The sequence below is a fragment of the Natator depressus genome, chromosome 7, assembly GCF_965152275.1.
Source record: "Natator depressus isolate rNatDep1 chromosome 7, rNatDep2.hap1, whole genome shotgun sequence".
Classification (NCBI taxonomy): domain Eukaryota; kingdom Metazoa; phylum Chordata; order Testudines; family Cheloniidae; genus Natator; species Natator depressus.
The window spans coordinates 4,398,570-4,422,758 of NC_134240.1; the positions used below are offsets into that span (position 1 = coordinate 4,398,570).

A 24,189-nucleotide genomic window follows, 5' to 3' on the forward strand; every position below is an offset into this window, starting at 1 on the left:
GGTTAGGCCGAGTTGTATATTGGTTTTTAATGATGGGGATGATAGTTCCCCCATGAGGGAACTAGGTTTAGCATCACTAAACTCATCTCACTTTAGACCTTAAAACAGATTTGATTCTAAAGCATCTTTCTAGATGTACCTGAAGCCACTGCATCTTTTGTCTTCTGTTGAGATAAAGTTATTTGCTAGACTTTACCTTAGCATGTACTTCTGTGCAAGACAGGCTCTGAGGAGAGGCCCAGGGCTTTTCTGCTATGGAATTTACCGTTTCTTTTCTAGAAGAGAATCTGGATCCTGAAGGACAGGAGGGATGACTAGTTCAAAAAGCCCTGGAGTGCCTGTCCAGAAAGGAAAGGTTTAAATAGCAGGGCCAGGAAACAGCAGGTCTCTACTGGTTAAATCTTTGCCATCCCAGTCCACAGCTCCAGGGGTTTCAGATCCACTTGCTGTCATGGGGACCCAGATGTTTAGATGGAGTAACCAAGGCTGGGAAGTGGGAAAAGGCAATTTCAGGGTTCTAGCACAGATCTGCGTGTTGGATTTGGGTGCAATGTTCATTGCTGATGTCAGTAGTATCAGTGTTCGTTTTGGTTTGGGTCTGTATCAAAAGAACTTGAGTTTTCACTGTTAGTCTTTTAAACCATTTTTCTTCAATGGTTGAGCACAAATTTACAAAGGATTAACCCAGTACAAATGTCAATATTGATTAATACAAATAGTTTATTTCAAAAACAGTTTAAATAGGGCATGGGAGGGGTAGTATCATTAGAAATCCATGTATTTTAATCATATTCCATAAAGAACCAATTTATGGGACTACCAGTCTATCTTCTAAACCATCTTTGAGCAACGATTAATTGGCCAACTTGATGGATCTGGAAAGTTCACACAAAGATTAATAAATAGGCAGGACTGCTCCACATTAAAAGCTTTTCAATTAACAGATGCAAATAATTAACATTACTGTGAGGCTATGGTGAATACAGTACTAACATTAATTAGTTAAAAGATTCAATTGTAAAGACTCCAGTGGCACCCCCTGTAGCTGGCCTTTCTTTCATTGCACACCTTTTTTCTAAAATCTGTCCTATTTGTCCTCCAGATACGCAAACAAAGAGGCAAATTTCTCATCCATGCAACACCACTGAAGTAAATGGGGTTCTACAGGGTAATATGTATGATAGAGGGTAATATTTATCTCACAGTGATTTAAAAGGCCCTTCTCAGAAAAAAGCCTTTGAGACTGAAAGAAAATCGTAATAGGAATCATCCAGGAAAATGGGTGCATGGTGCTGGGAGATGATATCTTTTATTTGGGAAACATTGGTACTTTTGGTACAATTTCACTAAGGCACCGTGAGGAGTAATTGAGAAAACTAGTGTTGGATTTGCTGAAACAGTAGCAAAACTTTGCTCGAAGATATGCAGTAGAATTGCAGTGCCTGCTTCATCACCAATATCTATAGAGCAACCGTTAGTAAATGCTTTTAACGGAGATGGCTATACTATGGGTGACTAAAATTAAAATATAACTGAGGTTCAACACGTTCTCCTTTAACTCTCCTAAAAAGTCACTTGAAACATTTTATTTGTTCAGTACTTACAAAAAACTACATAGAGCAAGGAAGAAACATGGGGAAAGACCTTAATTGAAATTCAGTTACTTATTTGATAGCATAAAGGCACAGGAACTAGTCTTTGTCTATTCTATAATTTGCATGAGTAATAAACCATTTGTTAACAGATTGATAAGAATTATGAAAACCAGACATTATACCCCATCACAATAATGGAGAGCCTCTCACTGTATGTAATCTACACTGAAAACTCAAGGAGATTCAATATTACTTTAGACATGAAAAATATACATTTGGACCTCTACATGAAGCACAAATATACGGATATGATTATCAGTCTAAAAGTATTTATGAACAAATATAAAATAACAAATTTGGAGTCAATAACCAAACCAGAAAGGTACACATTAGATGTTATCAGACATGCCATATATACCGAGTAGGAATTAATTTAAGATTTTGTGTATGAAAATCCTTGAGGCTATGAAACTGGTATACAAGTGCAATAAGAAAGGCAAACAGGGTTCTGGAATGAATTAACAAGAGCTATAACACCAATTGTATGCAGTGATATTTCTGACTGTACAGAGCATTGGCAATGAAGTGGTTCCACTTCATTTTGAGTGCCCTTTTCAGTTTCTTCACTTTCCTTAGAAAAAATAACGTATTTACATCGGTGGGCATTTAAAATAAAACCACCCACGCAATCTAATCTAAAAGTTAGGAAATTAAGATAAACTGGGTCTTCAGAAAGAAATACTTAAAGTGAAATGGGCAACATATGGAATAATTTGCTAAATAAGGCCATCAAAGCAAATAGCATGAAAATGAGTATGACTCAGATTTTTCAGAGTGAGAAACATGCTACTGAAGTATAAGCTCAAAAACCAGTTGTTAAGAAAAGATAATCCTCAAGGGGACAGGCGCGTTGGTCCAAGTGGTCTTTTCCTGTCCAGCGATTCTTTGTTCTTGTGTGAGAAAAGCATTAGGAAACTCCTACCGAGAATTAGAAAATTCAGAAGAGACATGGATTACCCTTTAGCAATGCATTTTGAGGGTAAAACAACTTGATATTTTCACTTTTGGGCATTTGAGAGACTAGATGATTTGAGAACAGAGGTGACATAAATAGAACATTGAAGCAGAGCAAAACCTTCTGGTTGTTTGCATTGTATTGATGCCCTAGCATCTAGAGGTCTAAATAAGGAGTTAGATTTTTTTGTTTGTGAATATATATAACAAAATTAACTCTGTTCTGATCCTTTGCAATTGTCATTTCATGTTCTATATATGAAATGTTTCATATTATGTAAATGGAAGGGAACAGTTTGGAAATTGAAAGAGCAGAAGACAGTCTCTGTTTTTCTAAGCTTTTCCCACCTTTTAAGGTGTTGAACTTCAATATAGTATTCAGTAGAAAATCTTTACAGTTGGAGATATTTGAGAGTGGTTTGTCCCACTTCTGTATGAGATTTCTTGATTTGCAGGGGCAATTTGTGCTTCCTACTCCCTTTGCCTGAAGGAGATTGGACAAATGGAGACTGTGACATGACTGATCTTTGAATGAGGAGGTCACTTTATTCTCTCTAGCACTGCTACCATCTGAAGTCATGAAAAGACATTGCAACATACATCCAGCAAATTTGGCCTCTTTTTTACACTCATTTTCTTAGTCTTAACATTTTTTTAATGAAGCTGCAGTGCAAAGCGGGCTTTGGTTTTTGTGGGTTTTTTTTGCATTATTATAGAGGCAAATAAAATGTCAGCATAATGAGGCTGAAAAAAATCCCATTGTCTGATACCACAGAACAATGAGCTGATAGCTTCCTCAGATATCCACAGGACAACCAGAAACCCAATCTTTGTATTATAACAGAATTGGCTTGAAACTTTACTGGTGTTGATTGTGAACCTCTGGTTGCTGGAGTAGGAGGAATGAGAAGTCCATCATTTAACATTTCACTTTTGTATACCTTGGTTCACATCTTTATTCACATTTGAAAATGAGTTTGGCAATCTGATCTTTAGTGCTAGTGGACATGATGACTGGAATGTCTGTTCACACAAGGTCTAAAACAAGATGACTTGTTTTATGCCTGGAATGAGGGGCGTTAGTAGAGTGGCAAAGGAAAACTAGCACAATGCTTATCCAGGCTGTGCTTGGATGAGTAGTACCCCACTCCTGCTAAATAAAGTCTGTGTTCCAGTGACAGTTAGCATAGGAATACTGAAGGAAGGTGAGAGTCTAGTCATGAACATAATCACACTGGTTTGCAGAAAGGATATCTAGACAGTCAGTTGCTAGTCACAGAAGTACTGATGGGAACAAACCAAAAGGTTTGGATGTGCTTATGTGTGCATAGGATTCTCTTTCTCTGTGCTTTGAGAATTGAACGAAATATTCCATACTTCTAGCCTCCAGACCTCTGTGTGTGTGTGTGTGTATGTGAGCAAGAGACTGTACACTTAACTTTTCATACAGCAAACCAATTTGTGTACCGTGCTGTGCCCTGATATGGCATGAGACATGTTAATGGTTACACAGCCGATTTCAGGAAACTCTATCGCAGATTAAACCTCTGTATGGTGGTACTGGTATTATTAATCATTAGAACTGTGAAGGTAAGCGGGATACTTGGTGTCACTAGTTCTGCATGTTGATGCCAGAATGCTCTTTGTACGTCTGTTTCATAGAGGAGCAGGGAGATGGCTACATTATTCTGGGAACACACGACATATTTAGATATGCAATGAGTTCTTGTCTCTGAGCTTTACAGTGAAATAAAATGGTATTTCATGTGACTGGTGACCTTTCATTGTCTGTCAGATGTTTTTGTTTGTGCCTTTATTCAAAACAATACCACGCCATAGAGAGCAGTTTAAAAAGGGTAAAACACACAGACACTATTAAGAAGCAATTAACATTTTAGAGTTTTAGCCAACAGCAATTTTTAAATAGGAACTAAATTATATCCATTTCTCATTTTCAGCTAAGAGGAGGAAATTAATTCACAAGTGTAGCTTGAGAGTTTTCTTTTCCCCTCTTTTCAGTGGATACCATAATTCACCTTTGAATTATTGCAGTTGTCAATGTTGTGATCCTGAAGACAAAGCAGAAACGTCGTACTGCCTTTCTTATTAAATCAAGCTGTTTATACAGTGCTAATATGTTTACATTCAGGAGGGATTTCTGGAGCAACACAGCTGCTGCCTTTCAGCACGCAAAGCTAGCTTGCAGTGCTTGTTTGTAATCACATGGTCTTTGAGGTGGCTTGGGGGGAAATGATTTTAACTTCCTTGGGCAAAAATTCGATAGGAACTTTTTTTCTGTGGGTTTTTTTAATAGCATTCTATAGAGTTTAAGAGTGAGTCAGGAGATCTGTGTTCTCTTTCCCACTCTGTCATTGATTCATTGTGTGACCCTGGGCAAACCACTGAGTGTTAGATAGTAGTACCCTCAAGCTCAATGGCAGAGATCTCATTGACTTCAGTGAGAGCAAGATTAGGCCCTTAATATCTCAGGGCCAGGCCTGTTTCCCAACTGGTGTGTTAGTGATAAAACACTTAGCCTCGTCTGTAAATCTACAGGTGAAAAGTGCTAGGTAAGAGCCAAGTACTGTTGTTATAATTACCACTACTAATGAACATTCTCTAGGAAAGCTACCGTTCGATACTTAACTCTACACTGCACCCTGTGTTGGAACCTATTGGAAGTGAGGGAGATTTCTGTCTGACCAGTGGTGGAGCTGTTGTTTGATCATTTTATGGGTTTTCTCTTATGAATACCCATGATATTGTATTTTGTCTGATGTACTTTGCTGAAAGGTGAATATTGCTGTTATATTGCAAATTCACAGCATTTCTAAAATTGCTTGTTTAGTTTAATAAGAGAACCTACTTTCAATGTACTTAAAAATGTTCCTGTCTCTACTGAATGTCTCACTCTTGGAAGAGTCTAGGTAACATTTTCAAAAGCACCCAGTCCCATTTTCAAAAAGGACTTAGGTATCTAAGTCTCCCTGAAAGTCAATAGGACTTAGGCTTCCAAGTACCTAAGTCATTTTTGAAAATGGGATGTAGGTTCAAAAGTCACTGAAGCACTTTTGAAAATTTTGCCTGCCGTCTTGATGGCACCGAGTACTGACGTTTTGGACAGAGAAGGGCCAGAGCTGAAAGGTTTTGGTACCGATCCAATCTTTTCCAAAATTCGGGGGGATGGATCCGTTTTTTTTCAGTCAGCCTGTGATCTCACTGGCTTGGGAAGTTCAGCAGACGACTGGTTGAACTGTTCCCAGTCCTCTGCATAGTCACTACATTGTCTTGGCTCTCTGGCTAGATCCCAAAAGTCCACCCCTTGCAGGGTATAGTCTCTTCTCCCTGCGACCGCGCTCTGTTAGCAGCTTCCCTTCTTCGACCTCTTCAGCAGTGGCACCTTCTTTCACAGCTATTGTCCCCTTTTTGGCAGCAGAACACAGACCCAGCAGCCACTTCGGTCAGGGACCCAGCTCCTGGTCGTCTGACACCTTGTCAGATGACTTAACTCATTGTCTCCCACTGAGGAATCAGGCCAAATCTCACCCGAGTGCAATTGAGTCCTCAATCCTCTCAAAGGGCCATTATGGAGCTATAGCCCAGTGCCAAGTTCAGGTCTGGAGTTAATCTTTTCTGAAGTTAGACTGCCCATGTTTAGTTTTGTGTCTGTCCACAGAATTGGCGCAGCATGGGCAATAGCATTACAAGTTTCTCCCACGCTGCCCTGACACAATGCATCAAAACACCTTTCTGGAGGGACAGCCATCTCTAGAAGTGAAAGGGTAATTTAGCTCTTGGTGCCTCTGCTGAATCATCCAGGAAACGATTTTAATCAGAGCTCTTTTCTGTGATGTCAATAGTTGTCCACAAAAAACTGGTTGGTGGTCTCAATCCAGCTGGTAACAATGCTCAGCATTTCCAAGGTGGATTTGAATCATTGCCCTAGAGATGATAGAGTCTCTCTCTCATTGCCAATCGCCTGAGAGATCCATTTATTATTTCACAAAATATTATTTGCATTGGCACAGCCACTATTAATAATGGCTTTCAATAAAACCTGCAGAATTCTCCAGGCTTCCCTTTCTGCCAGCCTCCTAGATTAGTTTGGCATGCAGTCGGTCCTTAACGTGGAATAACCACAATACTTTCTTCTTCTAATTAAAAACCTTATTTTGAAGTTGCTCTGTATTGAACTTTGAAAACTAGTTACTTGAACACAACAACTGTTTTTACTGCTCGGTTTGCTGTGAAACAAATTGCCATTTTCAAACCTAGTAAGTGCCCAGTCATTCTAGATGTGCAGAATATTTGCTTACGAAGATTGGTCTAAAACGTCAGTCCCACTAGATTCTGATTAATTCAAAAATTAACTGTTCAAGCAACCACTTACATACAGTAAGATGCAGATATGGTGTTACAGCAACACCTCAGGTGCTGATCCTTTATCAGGACGTGACGGAAGCACATGATTAAGTTCTACTGATGTCGATGAGATTGAAGTATATGCTTAAAGTTAAGAACATAAGAACGGCAACACTGGGTCAGACCAGTGGTCCATCTAGCCCAGTATCCCGTCTTCTGACGGTGGCCAGTGCCAGGTGCCCCAGAGGGAATGGACAGAACAGGCGATCATCCAGTGATCCATCCCCTGTCGCCCATTCCCAGCTTCTGGCAATCAGGGACTAGGGACACGGAGAGCATGAGGTGACATCCCTGACCCTCTTGGCTAATAGCCTTTGAGGGACCTATCCGCCATGAACTTATCCAGTTCTTTTTTGAATACAGTTATAGTTTTTGCCTTCTCAACATCTGCTGGCAATGAGGTTCCGCAGGTTGACTGTGTGTTGGGGTGTGAAGAAGTACTTCCTTATGGTTGTTTTAAACCTGCTGCCTATTAATTTCCCCAGGTTCTTGTGTTACGTGAAGGAGTAAATAACACTTCCCCAGTCACTTTCTCCACACCCGTCATGACTTTATAGACGTCTATCATGTTTCCCCCATTGTCTCTTTTCCAAACTGAATAGTCCCAGTCTTCTTAATCTCGCCTCATGTAGAAACTGTTCCATACCCCTATTCGTTTCTGTGGCCCTTCACTTTACCTTTTTAATTCTAATATATCTTTTTTGAGATGGGGCGACCAGAACTGCACACAGTTTTCAAGGTATGGGTGTACCCTAGATTTGTATAGTGGCAGGATGATATTTTCTGATTTATTATCTATCTCTTTCCTAATGGTTCCTAACATTCTGTTCACTTTTTTGACTGCTACTGCACGTTGAATGGATGTTTTCGGTGAACTATCCACAATGACTCCAAGATTTCTTTCTTGAGTGGTAAAAGCTAGTTTAGACCTCATCATGTTGTATGTATAGTTGGGATTGTGTTTTCCAATGTGCATTACTTTACATTTATCAACGTGGAATTACGTCTGCCATTTTGTTGCCCAGTCAGCTAGTTTTGTGAGATCCCTTTGTAACTCTTCACAGTCTGCTTTGGACTTAACTATTTTGAGTAGTTTCATATCATCTGCAAACTTTGCCACCTCACTGTTGACCCCTTTTTCCAGATCATTTATGAATATGTTGAACAGCACTGGTCCCACTACAAATCCCTGGGGAGACCCTGCTTTTTACCTCTCTCCATTCTGAAAACTGACCATTTATTCCTACCCTTTGTTTCCTGTCTTTTAACTTCCATCTTACCCCATGATTGCTTAGTTTAAGAGCCTTTGGTGAGGGATTTAGAGTAGCAGCCGTGTTAGTCTGTATTCACAAAAAGAAGGACATTGTCAGAGGCTTTCTGAAAGTCCAACTACACTCTATCCACTGGATTGTCCCATATTTGTTGACCCCCTCAGAGAATTCTAGTAGATTGGTGAGACATGATTTCCCTTAACAAAAGTGATGCTGACTCTTCCCCAACAAATCATGTTCACCTATGTGTCTGATAATTCTTTTCTTTACTGTAGTTTTAACCAATTTGCCTCATTCTGAAGGTAGGCTTACTGGCCTGTAAACTGTCAGCATCACCTCTGGAGCCTTTTTACAAATTGGTGTCACATTAGCTATCCTCCAGTCGTCTGGTACAGAAGCTGATTTAAGTGATAGATTACATAGCACAGTTAATAGTTCTGCAATTTCATATCTGTATTCCTTTTGGGTGAATATCATCTGGTCCCAGTGATTTATTACTGTATAATTTATCAGCTTATCAGTCTGGGTCCGTTTCTCAGATTTGTCTCTTGTGCTTAAGTGGTGTCCTGAATTGGGATGGACTTAAGCACAGATATAAGTGCTTTCCTGAATCACAGTCTTAATAGTTAATGCTACAATTAATTTTAACATTTGTGCTTGAAAGACTTAATTTTTCATGTATGATATCATGCAGGTCAACATATCTGTTTTACCGTGGATTCTACTAGTATATGATTTTCAGTTTGCCACGTGGCTACATTTCTTCACTAGGGACTTGGTTCACAAAAAAAGATGCAGTTATATTGAGATATCTTTTTCACACGTATTATCTAGGGGCATGAGACAGAGTAATAAGTATGGTGACACGCAAATGACCATTGTGTAGGTTTGGTTTGGGCATGTTGGGATGTCAGTGGGTATCTGACAGACCAGTGGATATATGTGAACATCCTTGGTGGAGAAGTGGCAACATTCCTTGTATGTGGAAGGAATGACCTCATAGAATAGAATATCAGGGTTGGAAGGGACCTCAGGAGGTCATCTAAGTCCAACCCCCTGCTCAAAGCTATCTCAGTGGTTTGAGCATTGGCCTGCTAAACCCAGGATTGTGAGTTCAATCCTTGAGGGGGCCATTTAGGGATCTGGGGCAAAAATTGGGGATTGGCCCTGCTTTGAGCGGGGGGGTTGGACTAGATGACCTCCTGAGGTCCCTTCCAACCCTGATATTCTATTCGATGATTCTATGAACCTAGCTGGAAAACATGATCTGCTATATTCCCATAGCAGTAACAAAATGATGAGAAGAAGAACTGCTACATCTCTCTCACATACACACTTTCTCTCTCCATTCTCTGCCCCAGCCTCGCCCCAGATCTTGTCTGGGACCAACCTTTCCAAACATTGTTTTTCAAAGGAAAACTACAGATTTGTGTGTAGTAAAAAGAAAAGGAGGACTTGTGGCACCTTAGAGACTAACCAATTTATTTGAGCATAAGCACAAGCTGTAGCTCACGAAAGCTTATGCTCAAATAAATTGGTTAGTCTCTAAGGTGCCACAAGTACTCCTTTTCTTTTTGCGAATACAGACTAACACGGCTGCTACTCTGAAACCTGTGTAGTAAAAGTAATCATTCAAATTCAGTGCTGAGTTTCTATCATGCAAAAAGTGTAGCATTAGCATTTTTAACAAAGGTTAGGAAGCAGCAAGACTTAGGAAACAACTAATCAATGGGTTTCCAAAGTTGTACCTACATGTTTTCCACACACATCCTTTTGACATGCAAGTGCAGGTCTCAGCATGTGCAGTGGATGCACTTGCAAAATTTGCCCAGGAGGGTGAGTTAAGAATCATGTGTGTTTTGTTGGCATAGGAATAAAAATGTGGGTGTGGTTCTGTTGGGACTGCACAAAGCCTCCCGCAGCCATGCTGTTACAGTCTGGAGAGAGTAGAGCTGTGGGTCAGAACCACAGTGTGTGGCCTCATAGGCTGGAGGAGAAGAAACATTCATAGGAAGAGAAGTCGGACGCCTAAGCACTTCCTACAAGTGCCCGAACACGCTCGCTTTCTCCCAGACTGTCGTCTGTTTCCCTACTCCCGTATTGATCAGCACTGAACCTGCCTCTTGATTCCCCATCCCAGCTTCAGTGTTTCTGCTTCCTCTGCACCAGCAATTCCTTAATCCCCTTCCAAACTTCTCCCTTCAGCAGTGTCCAGATGTTCTCTCCTTCCATGCACTGGCAGTACAGCATCTACCTACATTCTTATACTTGAGCCCATCACCTTGGTGTCTGAGCCCCCTGTGGGTTTTGCATTTCTACATGTGCAAAGTACTGCATGGAGTGTGGAGAATGCAGTGGCATGGTCCATCGTGCCCACCTCCCTGCGCTTTGGTTGGTCCATGTGATTCCTCACCAAAGGAGCAGTGGGGATGCAGCGCATGCCATGCCCTTCCACCTCGTTACTGCCATCTGAAAGAGGAGAAGCTATTAAAAATGGAGGCATCTGATGCCTAGCATCACCTTCTGGGGAGTTGGGTAGGTTTCGCCATCACGTTCTCCCTCCCCAGTTTAGACAATGCAGAGAATCACGTCACAGTTTATTTGCACGTGGCGTATACAATATAAAAGACAAGAGTCGTATTTGGTTTCGGTGCCACTAGAGGTAAAGATACAGAAATAGTGTGCTCGCTTACTCAGGACATATCTTGGTGTCCTGATCATGCTCATTGAGGTGTGGCAGATCTGTGATCAGTTACCTCTTCTATATCGTGGAGAGCTGACGCACTCATTGTGCCAATGGCAGGTCATTGCTGCATTTTAAGTTTGAAACTCCGGGCAGCAGTTGGTTACTCGTTCAAGCTTCTAGCATCACTCGGAGTCCTCTTCATGCTTCAGACACAACATGAGACAATCCGTGTAAATACTTTTCTGTCTGTATTTCAGCTTTTCAGAGTAGAACAATGTGAAGACCAGGGGAAAAAAAGATCTTGTAATCCCACAGCACCGTGTGCTGCAGCTATTTCAATTCGTTGTTAGTTTGTGGTGTTTGATCCAGTCTTGTTGTGGGGAACTAAAAACGATCTCTTCTGGTGCCCCAGCTGCTCTCTGATGCTGGTGACATGTTTTTTTTGTGCTTGAATGGCTGACATAGTGAGGGGCAGCTGTGTGCAGCGAGGGCCCTGTCACATGAAACCTAATACTGCCATTCCTTTGCAAATTTTTACTCCGTAACTATTTCCCAAATGGCTACTTTAGGGCCTTTGAGAATTCACATGGAGCTGTCAGTTGTTATAGTAATGGACCCCCTGCTGCTGGATTGGCTTGGAGATATTTGTTCAGGCTTTTGAACAAACTCATGCTCATTAGATCCCCACCTACCCACACAAAAAAAGAGAGAGAGAGAGAGAGAGTGTCACTGGCTGAAGGTTGCTTTTTAAACATACTGGATGATCTGTTAAGGACTGGAGTGAGTGTGCGGGGGAGAGAGAGAGAGAGAGAACTGGAAAATTGTCCCCTTCTGTTATTTCTACATTTGTTTAAGCCACTTTAGTTTTACTTTTCCCTGCAAGCTATTTAGGTAAGAATTACAAGAGCTGTCAGTTTTCCCATTAGACAGTGTGATGATCATTTGTGTCTTTAACAAACAAAATGTATTGTTCTTTTTTTTTTTTTAAGGTAGGTGGGAGAGATGAAGAGGGCTTTGCCAAGCCAAGACACCCAGAACTTTAGAAAGAGAAAACTCATTAGTTGACATTTCTGGAACTGTGAAGAAGTCCAGAAAATTCAGCAACTAGTGTCTTTAGTTATTTATATACAGGTTTTCAAAAACCTGTTTAGGAACTTTAAGTGCAGAAATTATTATTCACTCATCTCAAGATACTATGGGACAGATTCTGCTCTTATCCTATTGTAAACCTGAGTAATTCTATTAAATTCAGTAGTAACTCCACATTTATGCTGGTGTTAGCATGATCCGACTGTGTCAGGTTTTTGAATTTGTTTCAAAATCTGCCCTGCATGACTGAAAATTTGTTTAGTTCTAAATATGTTCTCAAATGTATTTAATTGCATTTCCAAATCACTGTTTCCTCTGTATTCTGAGGCAAATGGGAGGTGAATCTGATTCGCAGAGCTCAGTGGGGTGGGATGGATTCACCTCCCATTTGTCCCCGTGTACACGTGGAGTAACTCCACATTTATGCCAAGTAAACAAGAGCAGGATGTATCTAACCAAGGTGGATGGATGTGTAACTGAAGGCTTGTCTACACAGGGAGAATGCCTGGACATTAATTACTAACTCCCTGTGTGGGCACTCACTCCATGCTAAGAGTGCCTTTGTACATACACTTGACAGTGTATTAAGTTAAAGGACACAAAAGGTATGTCTACACTTAGTCAGCGTGCAGAGTAGACACTCACACCCAGCTGGCACGGGTAGCAAGAGCAGAGTGGACAATGAGGTACTGCTTAGGCGAGTAAAGCACAAACATCAAAACCCTAGGGTCTGTTCCCTACATGGTTCTCTATACCCTGAAGCAGTACTTTCCACGTCTATACTGCTGTTTTTAGCAGTGCAGTATCCTGCTACCTCCCTTCTGCTGGAATCTTTTTCCACTGAAGTGAAAAGCTCCAGCAGCGGGGAAAGGCTCTGGCCACTCCCCACTGCCATAGGCTGCCTTTCCCTGCTGCCTGCCTCTGCCAGAGCCGTTCACTGCTGAGCAAAGTGACACACTGCAATGTGGACATAGCCTGCCTTTCACTGCGGCATGTAGCTACTGTGTCACGAAACCCATTGGTTGATGGAAACCAAATTTGTTCTGAGTTTGTTTCATTTGATCTGTTCTACAGTGATTGGTAGCCTGAAAGCAGAGACAGGTTATAGATGTTGTGATTATTTGAAGTAACAAAGAGAAAGAGAGCTTGGTACAGCTGCTGCTTATTAGAGCCTCCAGGTATTGTCTAAAACTCTGATTCTGCTTGTTACTGTACCTGGCATTGTCTACAGTGAGTGCCAGCTGCGGACGTCCTAGAAAGAGCAGCAGCATTCTAGATGAGAAGAGAAAGGAATTAGCAGCATCCTGAGGGAAAGGATGAAGATGATGAAATTGTATGATATTGCAGATATTGTTATATGTAACCATGCTTGCAAAAGAGATGCAGCATGTCAAGTGTTAAAAGGACTCAGAATTAAGCCTCAAATAAACCAGATGACTGAATAAAAGCAGTCTTGGTTCCTCTATTCCATATGCTGTAGACAGTTTTTAATATTACCCTAGGAAGAAAAATCCTGTTTTTAAGTCATTCCAGCTGGTCAGATCCTGGATGGTATGTTGCTTAAAGGAAAAAACAGAACAGACTTTTTAAATGTTGATTTTTTTTAAAAAAAGGTGCCCGAGGCGATCCTGGCAATTACAAGAATTAATAGGCAGCAGGTTTTAAACAAACACAAGGAAGTACTTCTTCACACAACACACAGTCAACCTGCGGAACTTGTTGCTAGAGGATGCTATGAAGGCCAAAAGTATAACTTGGTTCAAAAAAGAATTCGATAAATTCATGAAGGATAAGAGGTCTGTTAGTGGCTATTAGCCAAGATGGTCAGGCATTCAACCCCATGCTCTGAGTGTGCCTAAGCCTCTGACTGCCAGAAGTTGGGATGGATGACAGGGGATGGGATCAATCAATAATTGCCCTATTCTGTTCATTTCCTTGGAAGCATCTGGCACCAGCCACTGTCAGAAGACAGGATACTGGACTAGATAGACTGTGGATCTGACCCAGTATGGCCATTCTTACACTCTTATGACTTTCAGAACCTTAGATCATTTATGTGAATTTCTTGTCCCCAGGGACTTTAAGGAGAAAGATCACTGAAGTCAGTGGGAGCTCTTCCATTGGCTTGACTAGTTTTAGATAGGCTCTTATTCAAAAGATGTTGATGCATATTTAATAATAAAATATTTAACATGACTATAGAGTGAATTTTATACAATAGTAAATATTATAGTGGCAGACAGGATTTAACAGCTATTTAGAATTCCTTTTGTCTGTCTCCGCAAAGAATCTGACAATGTAAAATATTGTATTGTATTCTTTTTAACTTTGTTATTTAAAAATTAGTCTGACAAGAGCAGAGAAATTCAGAGATATCATTTGAATGGGAGGATGTGTGTCTTTTTTTTTTTCCCATGTAGATCACTCAATTGAACTCGTACAGAATTGTTGTCAGCCAGTCTGAAAAACCCTGTTTATACACTTCTTGTCTCTTTTTATTTAGAGAGTGTAACAAAATAAAGTCCAAGGGCTTACCCCGACGTTTCCATGAAGTGCCACCTTCTGGGGAGAGAACAGAGAAGGGGAGCAGGTGAGGGCGGTACAGGTTGGGTGGGGAGTTTTTAATGCCTGGGGTGATTTACTCACTATGTATGTATGTATGTGAAATTAACCAAATTTGTTCATTCAGAATTCTTATTCTGAAATCACCTGTTATATATGCCAGATTCATTTCTGCAGTAACCCTCTTGAAGTCAGAGGGGTTACACCACCGATAAGTTTGATCCATTATCTTTAAAATGGTCAAACTTCATATTAAGGCTCTATTTATAGCTGGTTTATAAAGGGTTAACAAACAGTGAGTTTCGGACATGCATAATATGTGATGCTGATGATTAAGGTGTCACAGCAGGCCATAAGGCATGGTTATAACCGTATTGGACGCTGTAACAAGTTATGTCAATTGAGTATTTATTAAAACATCTATTACTCATTTATTTACCCTTTGTAAACTCTTTTTAAATGGAACCTTAATATAAAGTGGGACTTTTTAAAAGGGTGATGAGAAAATGGGCCATTTAAAAAGATTATTAACTGTCATTGTGACTCTTTTGTGAAATACTTATATTATTTTTTAAGATTAAAACATTTTGCAAATAAGAAAAAAACGACAGTATAGCCTCTTTCTCTCCCCTGCTCCAAGGAACAGTTTATTACCCCATCCTTGTTTGAGCTGTTTCTGGGTTATATACTTTTATGTGATGCTCTAAAGAGTCTCTCTATTTGTATAATATGGTGTCTCATAAACAGATCAGTTTCAGTCGGGTAGTACTCTCCTGGAAGAACTGTGAATGAAACATCCGATAATACAAGTAGATGCATCTTGAGGTCCCAGTATACATTTATTGTAAAACAGTGAGATAACAGAAGATGCCAGATAAATCATGTTTTCGTCCTTTCCATGTAACTGTAAAGTGTAATCATCTAAGGGCCATATTCTCAATCCCATAGCAACATTCAGAGTAATGTTAACACTAGTTAGTTTCACACCATGAGGCACTCTGGGTATGAATTTATAGGGTTAGGAATGTTCAAATCAATCCATTAGTATACCTAGCTGAATGCATAGAATGGATCAGACCGCTGGATGAAATAATAAAGAACAAGAGTAATCTTATCTTAAAGCTTCCTTTCTTAATATACAATCATAGAGTCATAGAAGATTAGGGTTGGAAGAGACCTCAGGAGGTCATCTAGTCCAACCCCCTGCTCAAAGCAGGACCAACCCCAACTAAATCATCCCAGCCAGGGCTTTGTCAAGCCGGGCCTTAAAAACCTCTAAGGATGGAGATTCCACCACCATCCTAGGTAACCCATTCCAGTGCTTCCCCACCCTCCTCGTGAAATAGTGTTTCCTAATATCCAACCTAAACCTCCCCCACTGCAACTTGAGACCATTTCTCCTTGTTCTGTCATCTGCCACCACCGAGAACAGCCGAGCTCCATCCTCTTTGGAACCCCCCTTCAGGTAGTTGAAGGCTACTATCAAATCCCCCCTCACTCTTCTCTTCTGCAGACTAAACAAGCCCAGTTCCCTGTGCATACGTATACCAAGGGACAGTCTCTGTCCCAAAGAGCTTGCAGTCCAAACAGAGAAGGCAGACAAAGGGTGGGAAGGGGAAGCACAGAGGGGAAAGTGACATGCCTCAACATCCCACAGCAGCTGAGTGGCTGAGCCAGGAATAATACACCTGTCCCCTCAATCCCAGTAGAGTACCTTAATCACTAGACCACAGTGCTCCACCCTATATCCCCAGCGCACTTCTCATGGTCCCCAACACACTGGCTTGTTCTAGGCCTGTGCCGGGCCCTGCTCTGCAGGGCTGCAGAGATCCGGAAATTCTATCTATGTACCATTCGCAGTGTACTGCGGGCCCTCCCCCACCCCTTGTGAGCTAATATGGGTCCAGTGTCCAATATGGAGGGCCTTTCATGGGCTCTGGATTGGGGTGAGTCGCTCACAGTACATGGAAAATTGAATCCACCTCTGTTCATAAATATGGAGTATTAGCACAGGGCTTTGTGCTCTGAATATGAGCTTAGCACTTTGCAAGGCTGCAGGAGGGAATAAAAAGCTCTCTCAACCCATCCTGGGAAGTTAAAATGGCCATTCTCACCATTTTAGCAACAATAGAATCTGTGGTTTGTTAACCAGGGTTTCTTCAGTTGTCAGGCTTGAGCAGTTGTTAATTTGTAAGAGGTGCTGGGGCTTGAGGAACTAGGTGCCAGGGCGCTAGCCATTTTTTTACGTTCATAAGTGATGCAGCAAGTCCAGAAGTGCCGGAGCTCAGCCCTGGCACAAATTAAGCACAGGGCTTGAGGATTTCATGTAGAGATGGGGCAGTTGCATGCCAGAGAGGTAACTGGCATCTAGAATCTGAGAGCATTTCTGAAAGCCACCTGCACTGACAGTTTCATCCCTCCTGCTTAGCCCATGTTGGTCAGAGAAGCATGGAAGCACAGGTGCTAAAAGAGATAACAGAGGATGCAGGGAGAGAACTGGAAAAATGGGAACTTTTAAAGACTGCTGCTTGGATAGTATCTATTCTGCTGCTGCTGCCAGCCAATGACATTACAAACTAATGATGCTGGAGGAAGGTTGTGATTGGATAAGGGTAATACACGCTACAGTATTTTACTCTCCTATGTTTTCTAATCAGAAGTTCTCAGTTCCTAATCATGGTAACATTCATTGCTACTTGCTGTCCATATTACAGATGCAAAACAAAACCTAGTCCTACCTCATATCCTTCATTTTCTTGGTTTTGAATTATTTTAATAAAAGCTTCCTCGCTCTTTCTTTCTCTCTTTCTCTCTCTCACTCATAGCACCAAGGAGCCCCAGTCATGGACCAGACTCCATTGTAGAAATACAGAACCAAATGACAGTCCATACCCTAAAAAGCTTACACTCTCAGTATAAGACAAGAGACAACAGATGGATCCAGACAGACCGATGAGGGAATACAAGAAAACAATGAGACAGTATTGGTCAGCATGATGGGGAATGGTCTCTGCACACCAGTGACCTAACCGTTGTCAAGTTTTTTTTGTAGAAATCATGGCAAAGGAGAGTTCTAAGGAGGGATTATATATACCAGTCTCATTTACATTCCCCATTTGTATTTTTTGTGCACCTCAGTATTGCACTGGTTTTGGAGTGTCAGAGGTGGTTGTTCATGCGTCCTGTTCTCCAAAACTTTAGCGAAGCTGGGTGCGAAAGTTGAAGCTGACTCTAGGCTTCTTTATCTTGCATGACCGGCATTTACACAGCAGCAAAACAAGAATCTCCTGACCTGGGCATCATTACAGGCTTCATCTTCATCCAGATGAACTATTTCTCACCACTCTCTTCACTGTCTTTAGCCCTGAAGGGCTTTTCTTTCAATCTGTGTCTTCTTCAACAAGCTCTTTTTGGACTTTGCATAAGAAGAAATCCTACTTGTAGTCTCAGCTAATGGTTGAATTCCCCAGTTTCCTAATGACTATATGTTTGTCTTGCACCCTTGCCTTTTCCCTTTTGGGGGAGTTGAATCTCCGATAAAATATCAGTGGCATTTAGTTTACAGACCTGTTTTGAACATGTTTTGTGATATTTAGGGTGACACACACCCATCGGATTTGATAGCAGTTACTCATGTTTCATAATAATTCAGGGGTTTTTTTCTTATTAAAGCAACTTTATTAAGTAACATAATTTGCATGTGGAAATCAGCCATAATTTGATTCTGGTGATATTTAATTTAATACTATACCTATTTACCCAGGAAGATTAATTATCTCTCTTTGAGATCAATTCCAAGACACACAAAAAAATTAAAATGTAAAAAAAAAAAACCGAATGGGCAAGGAATAAATGATTCACTTTTCTCAGTCATGAAATACAATTTCTGTTTTCCAAAGGAAAATATAGTAATTAGGGAAATTTGCAAATGGAAATTAGCCCTGTTTGGTCTGCCTATTTATTTTGGTCATTTAATGAAGTATTTAATTAGCATTTATGTAATTCATGTTTCAATATAATCTATTTTATAATTTCAAGTTTAAATATAAAATTGAAATGGGCTTAATGCAACCTATTGTTCACATGCAGAGCACCTAATTTGATAACATAGATATGAAGATACTGAGACTGTGAATTACAAAAATTCATATTTTGTAAGGATGCAATCTACATTTTCTGAAACTGTGGGCTAAACTGTTATTTTTTTAACTTTTTCTAATTTGCATACATATTAGTCCCTGTTTAAATGATGTGTTAATTCTATTCATTAGACTTCAGTAAATGTGTTTAAGTCTCCAGATAATCAAGCTTAGGTCCCTGGGAAGTAAATTATGGACTTTCATGTTAAAAAACCTATTGTAAACGTGACATTTATCACCACTGAGCCAACTTATGTGTAGTACTTGGCTACAGTCAGTAGGGTAAATCCAGTCTTTCTTTCTGACGCTTATTGTAATGATTATGATCTCTGAATAAGTAGCTGGTACCAGGCCCTTAGTGTCTCTTCAGAGATGATTGGGCACTTCAGAAACCACTCCACTTACGATGTGTTCAAAATGTGAATTCAGCTCTCCTGGAAAAGAGAAGCTTAATTCAAGCCCGAACGCAGATTGCTTCAAGGAGAGAGAATACCAAAAAATTTTCATTCCTGAGGACAGCAATGCTTAATGTGGGGGCTGAGGTGACTAGAAGTCCTTGAATGGCCATGCTGATGGGGCCCCACAATGCATCTGGCCCATCCCTAGTTCATGATTGGTTTTTGCTCTGAACCTGAAAATCTTTAGTCCTCATACCAGAATCATAGAAATTGCCACAAGGAAGCAGATTTTCAGAGTCCTTGCTTCCAGGTCCCTCCATCCTCCACGGACTGTAGTGAAGGTGGAAACAATCTGTTGATGATAACATGCTTTGGGAAGAAAAGGGACTAGGAAGTGGTGTTAGAGTTACATGACTTCAGTTGCCTATTGATTTGCCAGGGCTCATGTTGGGGTGACCCCTGAATGATGATTACACTTGGAGATGCCATGTGTGCTCTGATTAATAAAAAATGTGATGGCAAAAAACGTTCTTATGCCATTACAGTGAGAAAATGCCTACTGCATTGCAAGGCCTATATGTTAATTTACATCTGCTCTTGGAGCGTATGGGCCTTCTCAAAAATCCGTGAAGAAAGATAAAAGGGAATTCATTTAAATGTTTGTAGAAACAGAGGTTTAGAGTTCAGTATCACTGTTTTGTTATCTACAAAACTACATGGAGCAAGTTCCCCATTGTATAGTTTAAAGCAATAGATAGAGTCTACCAGAAAGGAAGCTTGTTGTCCCTGCACTATAGTTTTATACCAGATGCACAGAAATTTCTAGCTGAGGACAAGAATAATATTTTATGTACATTCAGAGCGGCTACTTTATCTCACAACATCTGAATACGTAATCTCCTCCTTCTCTGTCGCATTCTGCTTGAGAAACAGCTGGGCACATTTGAAGGTATGAGGAACGCTCATATTTCACTACTATTTATAATACAAACCCATAGGCAGGGCCATTGGGAAATGAAAATTCCATGTTTTATTATGGATGGAAGGTTCCTATGGATTGTGGTGTTGCAGGATTGCAGATCTTAAGTTTTCATTTGGTTTTGGAGATCTCCTTCAGAGTGCAAGCCAATTCACTTTCTACATCTCTCGAGAGAACTGTCCTTTTACCTTGCAGTCTTCTCAAAAGGGGCTTAATTCTGAAGCCCAGTGCTAACATTAACAATTTCACTGCTGATTATTTTATTGATAATGTCCGTTTTATGTGGATGGATTCGTTTGAAAGCTCTGGTGGCCAACACAGGTGAGCTTGGCAGCTGGAAAACTAAACACTGAGCCCAATCTTGCCTAAACACATTCTTGGGCTTACATTGTAGGAAAGGAGGTTTAGATTAGACATTAGAAAAAACTTCCTAACTGTCAAGGTAGTTAAGCACTGGAACAAATTTCCCGGGGAGGTTGTGGAATCTCCATCATTGGAGGTTTTTAATAGCCGGTTAGACAAACCCCTGTCAGGGCCGGCTCTGGGCACCAGCATTCCAAGCAGGTGCGTGGGGCGGCAGTTCCTCCGGCTGCGGCGGCAATTCGGTGGCAGCTTCTCTGTTCCGCCTGGTGCAGGGGCAATTCGGTGGCAGCTTCTTCCCTTTGCCGGCCGTGGCGGCGGTCTTTTTCACTGCTTGGGGCGGCCAAAACTGTAGAGCCGGCCCTAACCCCTGTCAGGGATGGTGTAGGTAATACTTAGTCCTGCCATGAGTGCTGGATGACCTCTCGAGATCCCTTTCAGTCCTGCATTTCTATGAACTTGGAATTTCTCTGAGAAATTTCTAAACAATGAGGGGGACACTTATGCCTTTCAGAAGACTGTGGTGCTGGAATTTGGGGTAAACCCCAACAGGGATTTCATAGAAGATGTTCTGACTCTCATCTGGCAATGCCTCCTTGAGCTGTGATAACTTAAGGGAGGAAGCCCTAGACTTCCTCGCTGCAGTGGAGGATAACAAAGTGTAGCTGAGCCTTGAAAATAGCTTCTCCTTTGAAGGCAGAAACAGGTAGATCCTGCCTACCACTGTTATAAGGCAGGGTAGGGAGTTCTCAAGATATAAGAGGCCGGATTCCTAGTTCATCCATTCTTGTGCTCCACACAGGAACAAAGGGTCAGCAAAAGTGGCTTTAAATCACCTTAGTGCCCCATGTGTGCAGCTGCCGACACCTGGTGTAAGTTTGAGCACCCGCAAGCCTCGTTCAATGGTGCCCAAAAAGTGGGAAGGCAGCACTAGCTGACTGCAGGTAGTGGTCAGGACAGCTGGGGAGAGTTCTGATTCAATATCTTCCCCCAGGGAGCCCTGTGCTCAAAGCTCCTCCCTCACCCTAGCAAGACCCCAAAAAAGAAAGCATGACAGTAACACCATTCCTCTTCCCATAAGCCAAACCCACCCCCAGGCACAAGAGCACTCCCTATTGCGGAAGGTGAACGCTTTATCATTTCCATACATCCGCATACAGTGACTGTGTTATTGTGTGTGTGTGTGTACCTTTTCTCTCTGCCCTGAGAACATCACATCTCATTGGTGCATTGGAACAGGAGAGAGTGAGTTTGTTTGCCAACAAAAAAAAGATGTTAATTAAACACAGCATATTCCGCCACACGTCCTTGTGAAAAAAAGATTCATTTATTAGTCAGCTGAAATTATCTGGCACTGAACATCTTGTGCTGATGTGACAGGGTTTGCTTGCTCATATAAAAGCTGTTCAATTTGTCCTTTTATAAGTGAGAACAATAATTGCTCCCTTTCCAAACTGCAGTGTGTTCATGGTTTAAAAAAAAATCAATTGTGATCTGCAACTACAAATTTGTGGACATGTGCCCAAATGCAACCTGGAGTAACTGGGTGCAGGTCCCTTGGATGTGTCTGGGCCAAACACAGTGGTGTCATAAACAGTGATGAAAGTCCCCCCCTTGGTATAACACTCCTGGGGGCATTCTGCGCCAAAAATTTAAAAATTCTGTGCCAAAAAAATAAAAATTCTGTGCACAATATTTTAAAATTCTGCAGATTTTATTTATCAAAATAACACTACATCACACCAGTTTCAATTATTTTGGTAATTTATTTCAAAATATCTGTCAGCAAGTATGTCTGTAACAATACAGGCACACACACAAAAATTCCCCCAGGAGCAGAGAGTTAAAGAAACCCCTATGACAACCCAGTTCCTGTTTCTCTGCCCCCTTTCCCCCCAGAGCCCAGCCATGCCCCCCTTGCCCAGATACCCACACCCCTTTCCCCTCAGAGCCCAGTCACGGGGGCCCCCCCAGTCCAGACACCCACCCCCTCTCCCCCAGAGCCCAGGGATCCAGAGGGAGAAACAGCCTGATGCTTGGTCCCAGGCTTGCATGGAGTTTCCTGCTTGCGGCCCTCTCCTTCCCTCAGAGCATGCTGGGAACTGCAGCTGCCAGGAGCCCTCTAGCTCCTTTCCCCCTCCCCCTGGCAGTGTCTTCTATGTCCAAGCTGGGTCTGCTGGATCCAGTAGCCCCTAGTAGCTGCCAGCAGCACTGCAGCCCCTTTCTGTGGGGGAAAGGAAGTTCTGCGCACACAGTGTTAATCTCTGCAAAATTCTGCATTGTGCAGTGGCACAGAATTCCTCCAGGAGTAGGTATAAATTGGTCACAAACAGAGGTAAGTGGGTGCAAATTGCAAAGAACTGTGACACATTAAAAATACCCAGATTAAATTTTAAAAAAATCCTCCTAAAATGAGCAATATCTACAATATTTGTCTAATGGCGAGAATTGCTGAAGTTCCTCTGATAAGAGTTCATTAGACAACTCTCAGACTTCCTGGACCTCTGCAAAGAATTGGTCCAACAAATGATATTTAAAGCCATAGTATGCAATAATGTTAGGGTAAAAGAGCTCAGTGTCTGGACGGCTTTTTCGAGTCTATTGTGGAAGTATAACTTTCTGTGCTATAAATAAAGCATGTGACAAAAATCACCAAGTTGATTTATCCATCCTGTCAAGTTGGCTGTAATCAGCTAGAAGACAAATAAATGGGTCAAAAGGTATTTCACACTTGAGTGATCTAGACAAGAAATCACAGACCTGAAATCAAAAGTCTGAGACACAGCTATCAGAGAGAATGGTAAAATGTTTCTATATTTAATCTGTGTTTTATACAGGCTTCATCTTGCAAAATTGCTCAATTTAAGGCACAGGTATAAAACTTGAGGGAAAACGTTACTGAGTTTCCAAGACTCAACAGAGATGAAAATTGATGGAGTGGATCACTTAGTAAAATCATGAACAGAAGACTACAGCTGTGCAAAGGCTATGTATCAGTTAGATGGTATTCCTTAGAATGGGTGTGACAGCCTTAATAATTGTTATCACTCTATTGGTTGCAGGGCTATAATCTAACCTCTCCACCAAACAGTACTAAAATTGCTACCAGAGATCACATAAGAATGTGGAGAGCACATACAGATGAGCAGGGGAAGACATCACGAACAAGATTATTAGGGTCATAGGTATTACAAAATAGAATAAGGATCAGAAACCAAAAAATCGTGGACAAAATTATATCTGCCTTTAGGGTCAGAGATCACTTTATGTGGGGTGAATGGAAAAGATTTCTGAAACCAAGTGACTATTCCCAGTTCTCTAGTGGAGAGCAATGAAGAGGTACCTGGCCACTGGCTCTCTTTTTAACACTAACATTCAGAAACATTCACATGTTTCTTGTTAAAATGCAGCCTCCAACGTATACTGCTTTTTACCCCCCAATCTTGAGACAGTGCTACAGTAACCAGTGTTAAAATTAAAGGAGCAGAGATTTAAGAAATCAGTCAAAATAAAGTAGAATAAAGCCTACTCGCCTATGTTCTGCAAATATGAACAGAAAACATATTAAAGAGGGTCTGTTGATAAGGGATCTAAACACAGACAGCCCTATTGGTAATTAATGGAAATGACTTGAGTTTCCTATCTTGTATCTCACTCATCTGAAACTCAGTTTT

The 24,189-nt window shown here is 41.2% G+C and overlaps 1 protein-coding gene across 4 annotated transcripts in view; it reads left to right on the forward strand.

The window, feature by feature from the left end:
* Window positions 1-24,189, forward strand: part of PTPRG (protein tyrosine phosphatase receptor type G) — a 619,877-nt gene that overhangs the window by 519,200 nt on the left and 76,488 nt on the right. For 3 of the 4 annotated variants that reach the window (XM_074957367.1, XM_074957366.1, XM_074957368.1), the window contains exon 14: window positions 14,581-14,667. The exons of the other annotated variant lie outside the window; for it this stretch is intronic. In XM_074957367.1, coding sequence (XP_074813468.1) covers window positions 14,581-14,667 — 87 coding nt within the window. The remainder of the gene's footprint in view (window positions 1-14,580; window positions 14,668-24,189) is intronic. 4 annotated transcript variants of the gene reach the window in all.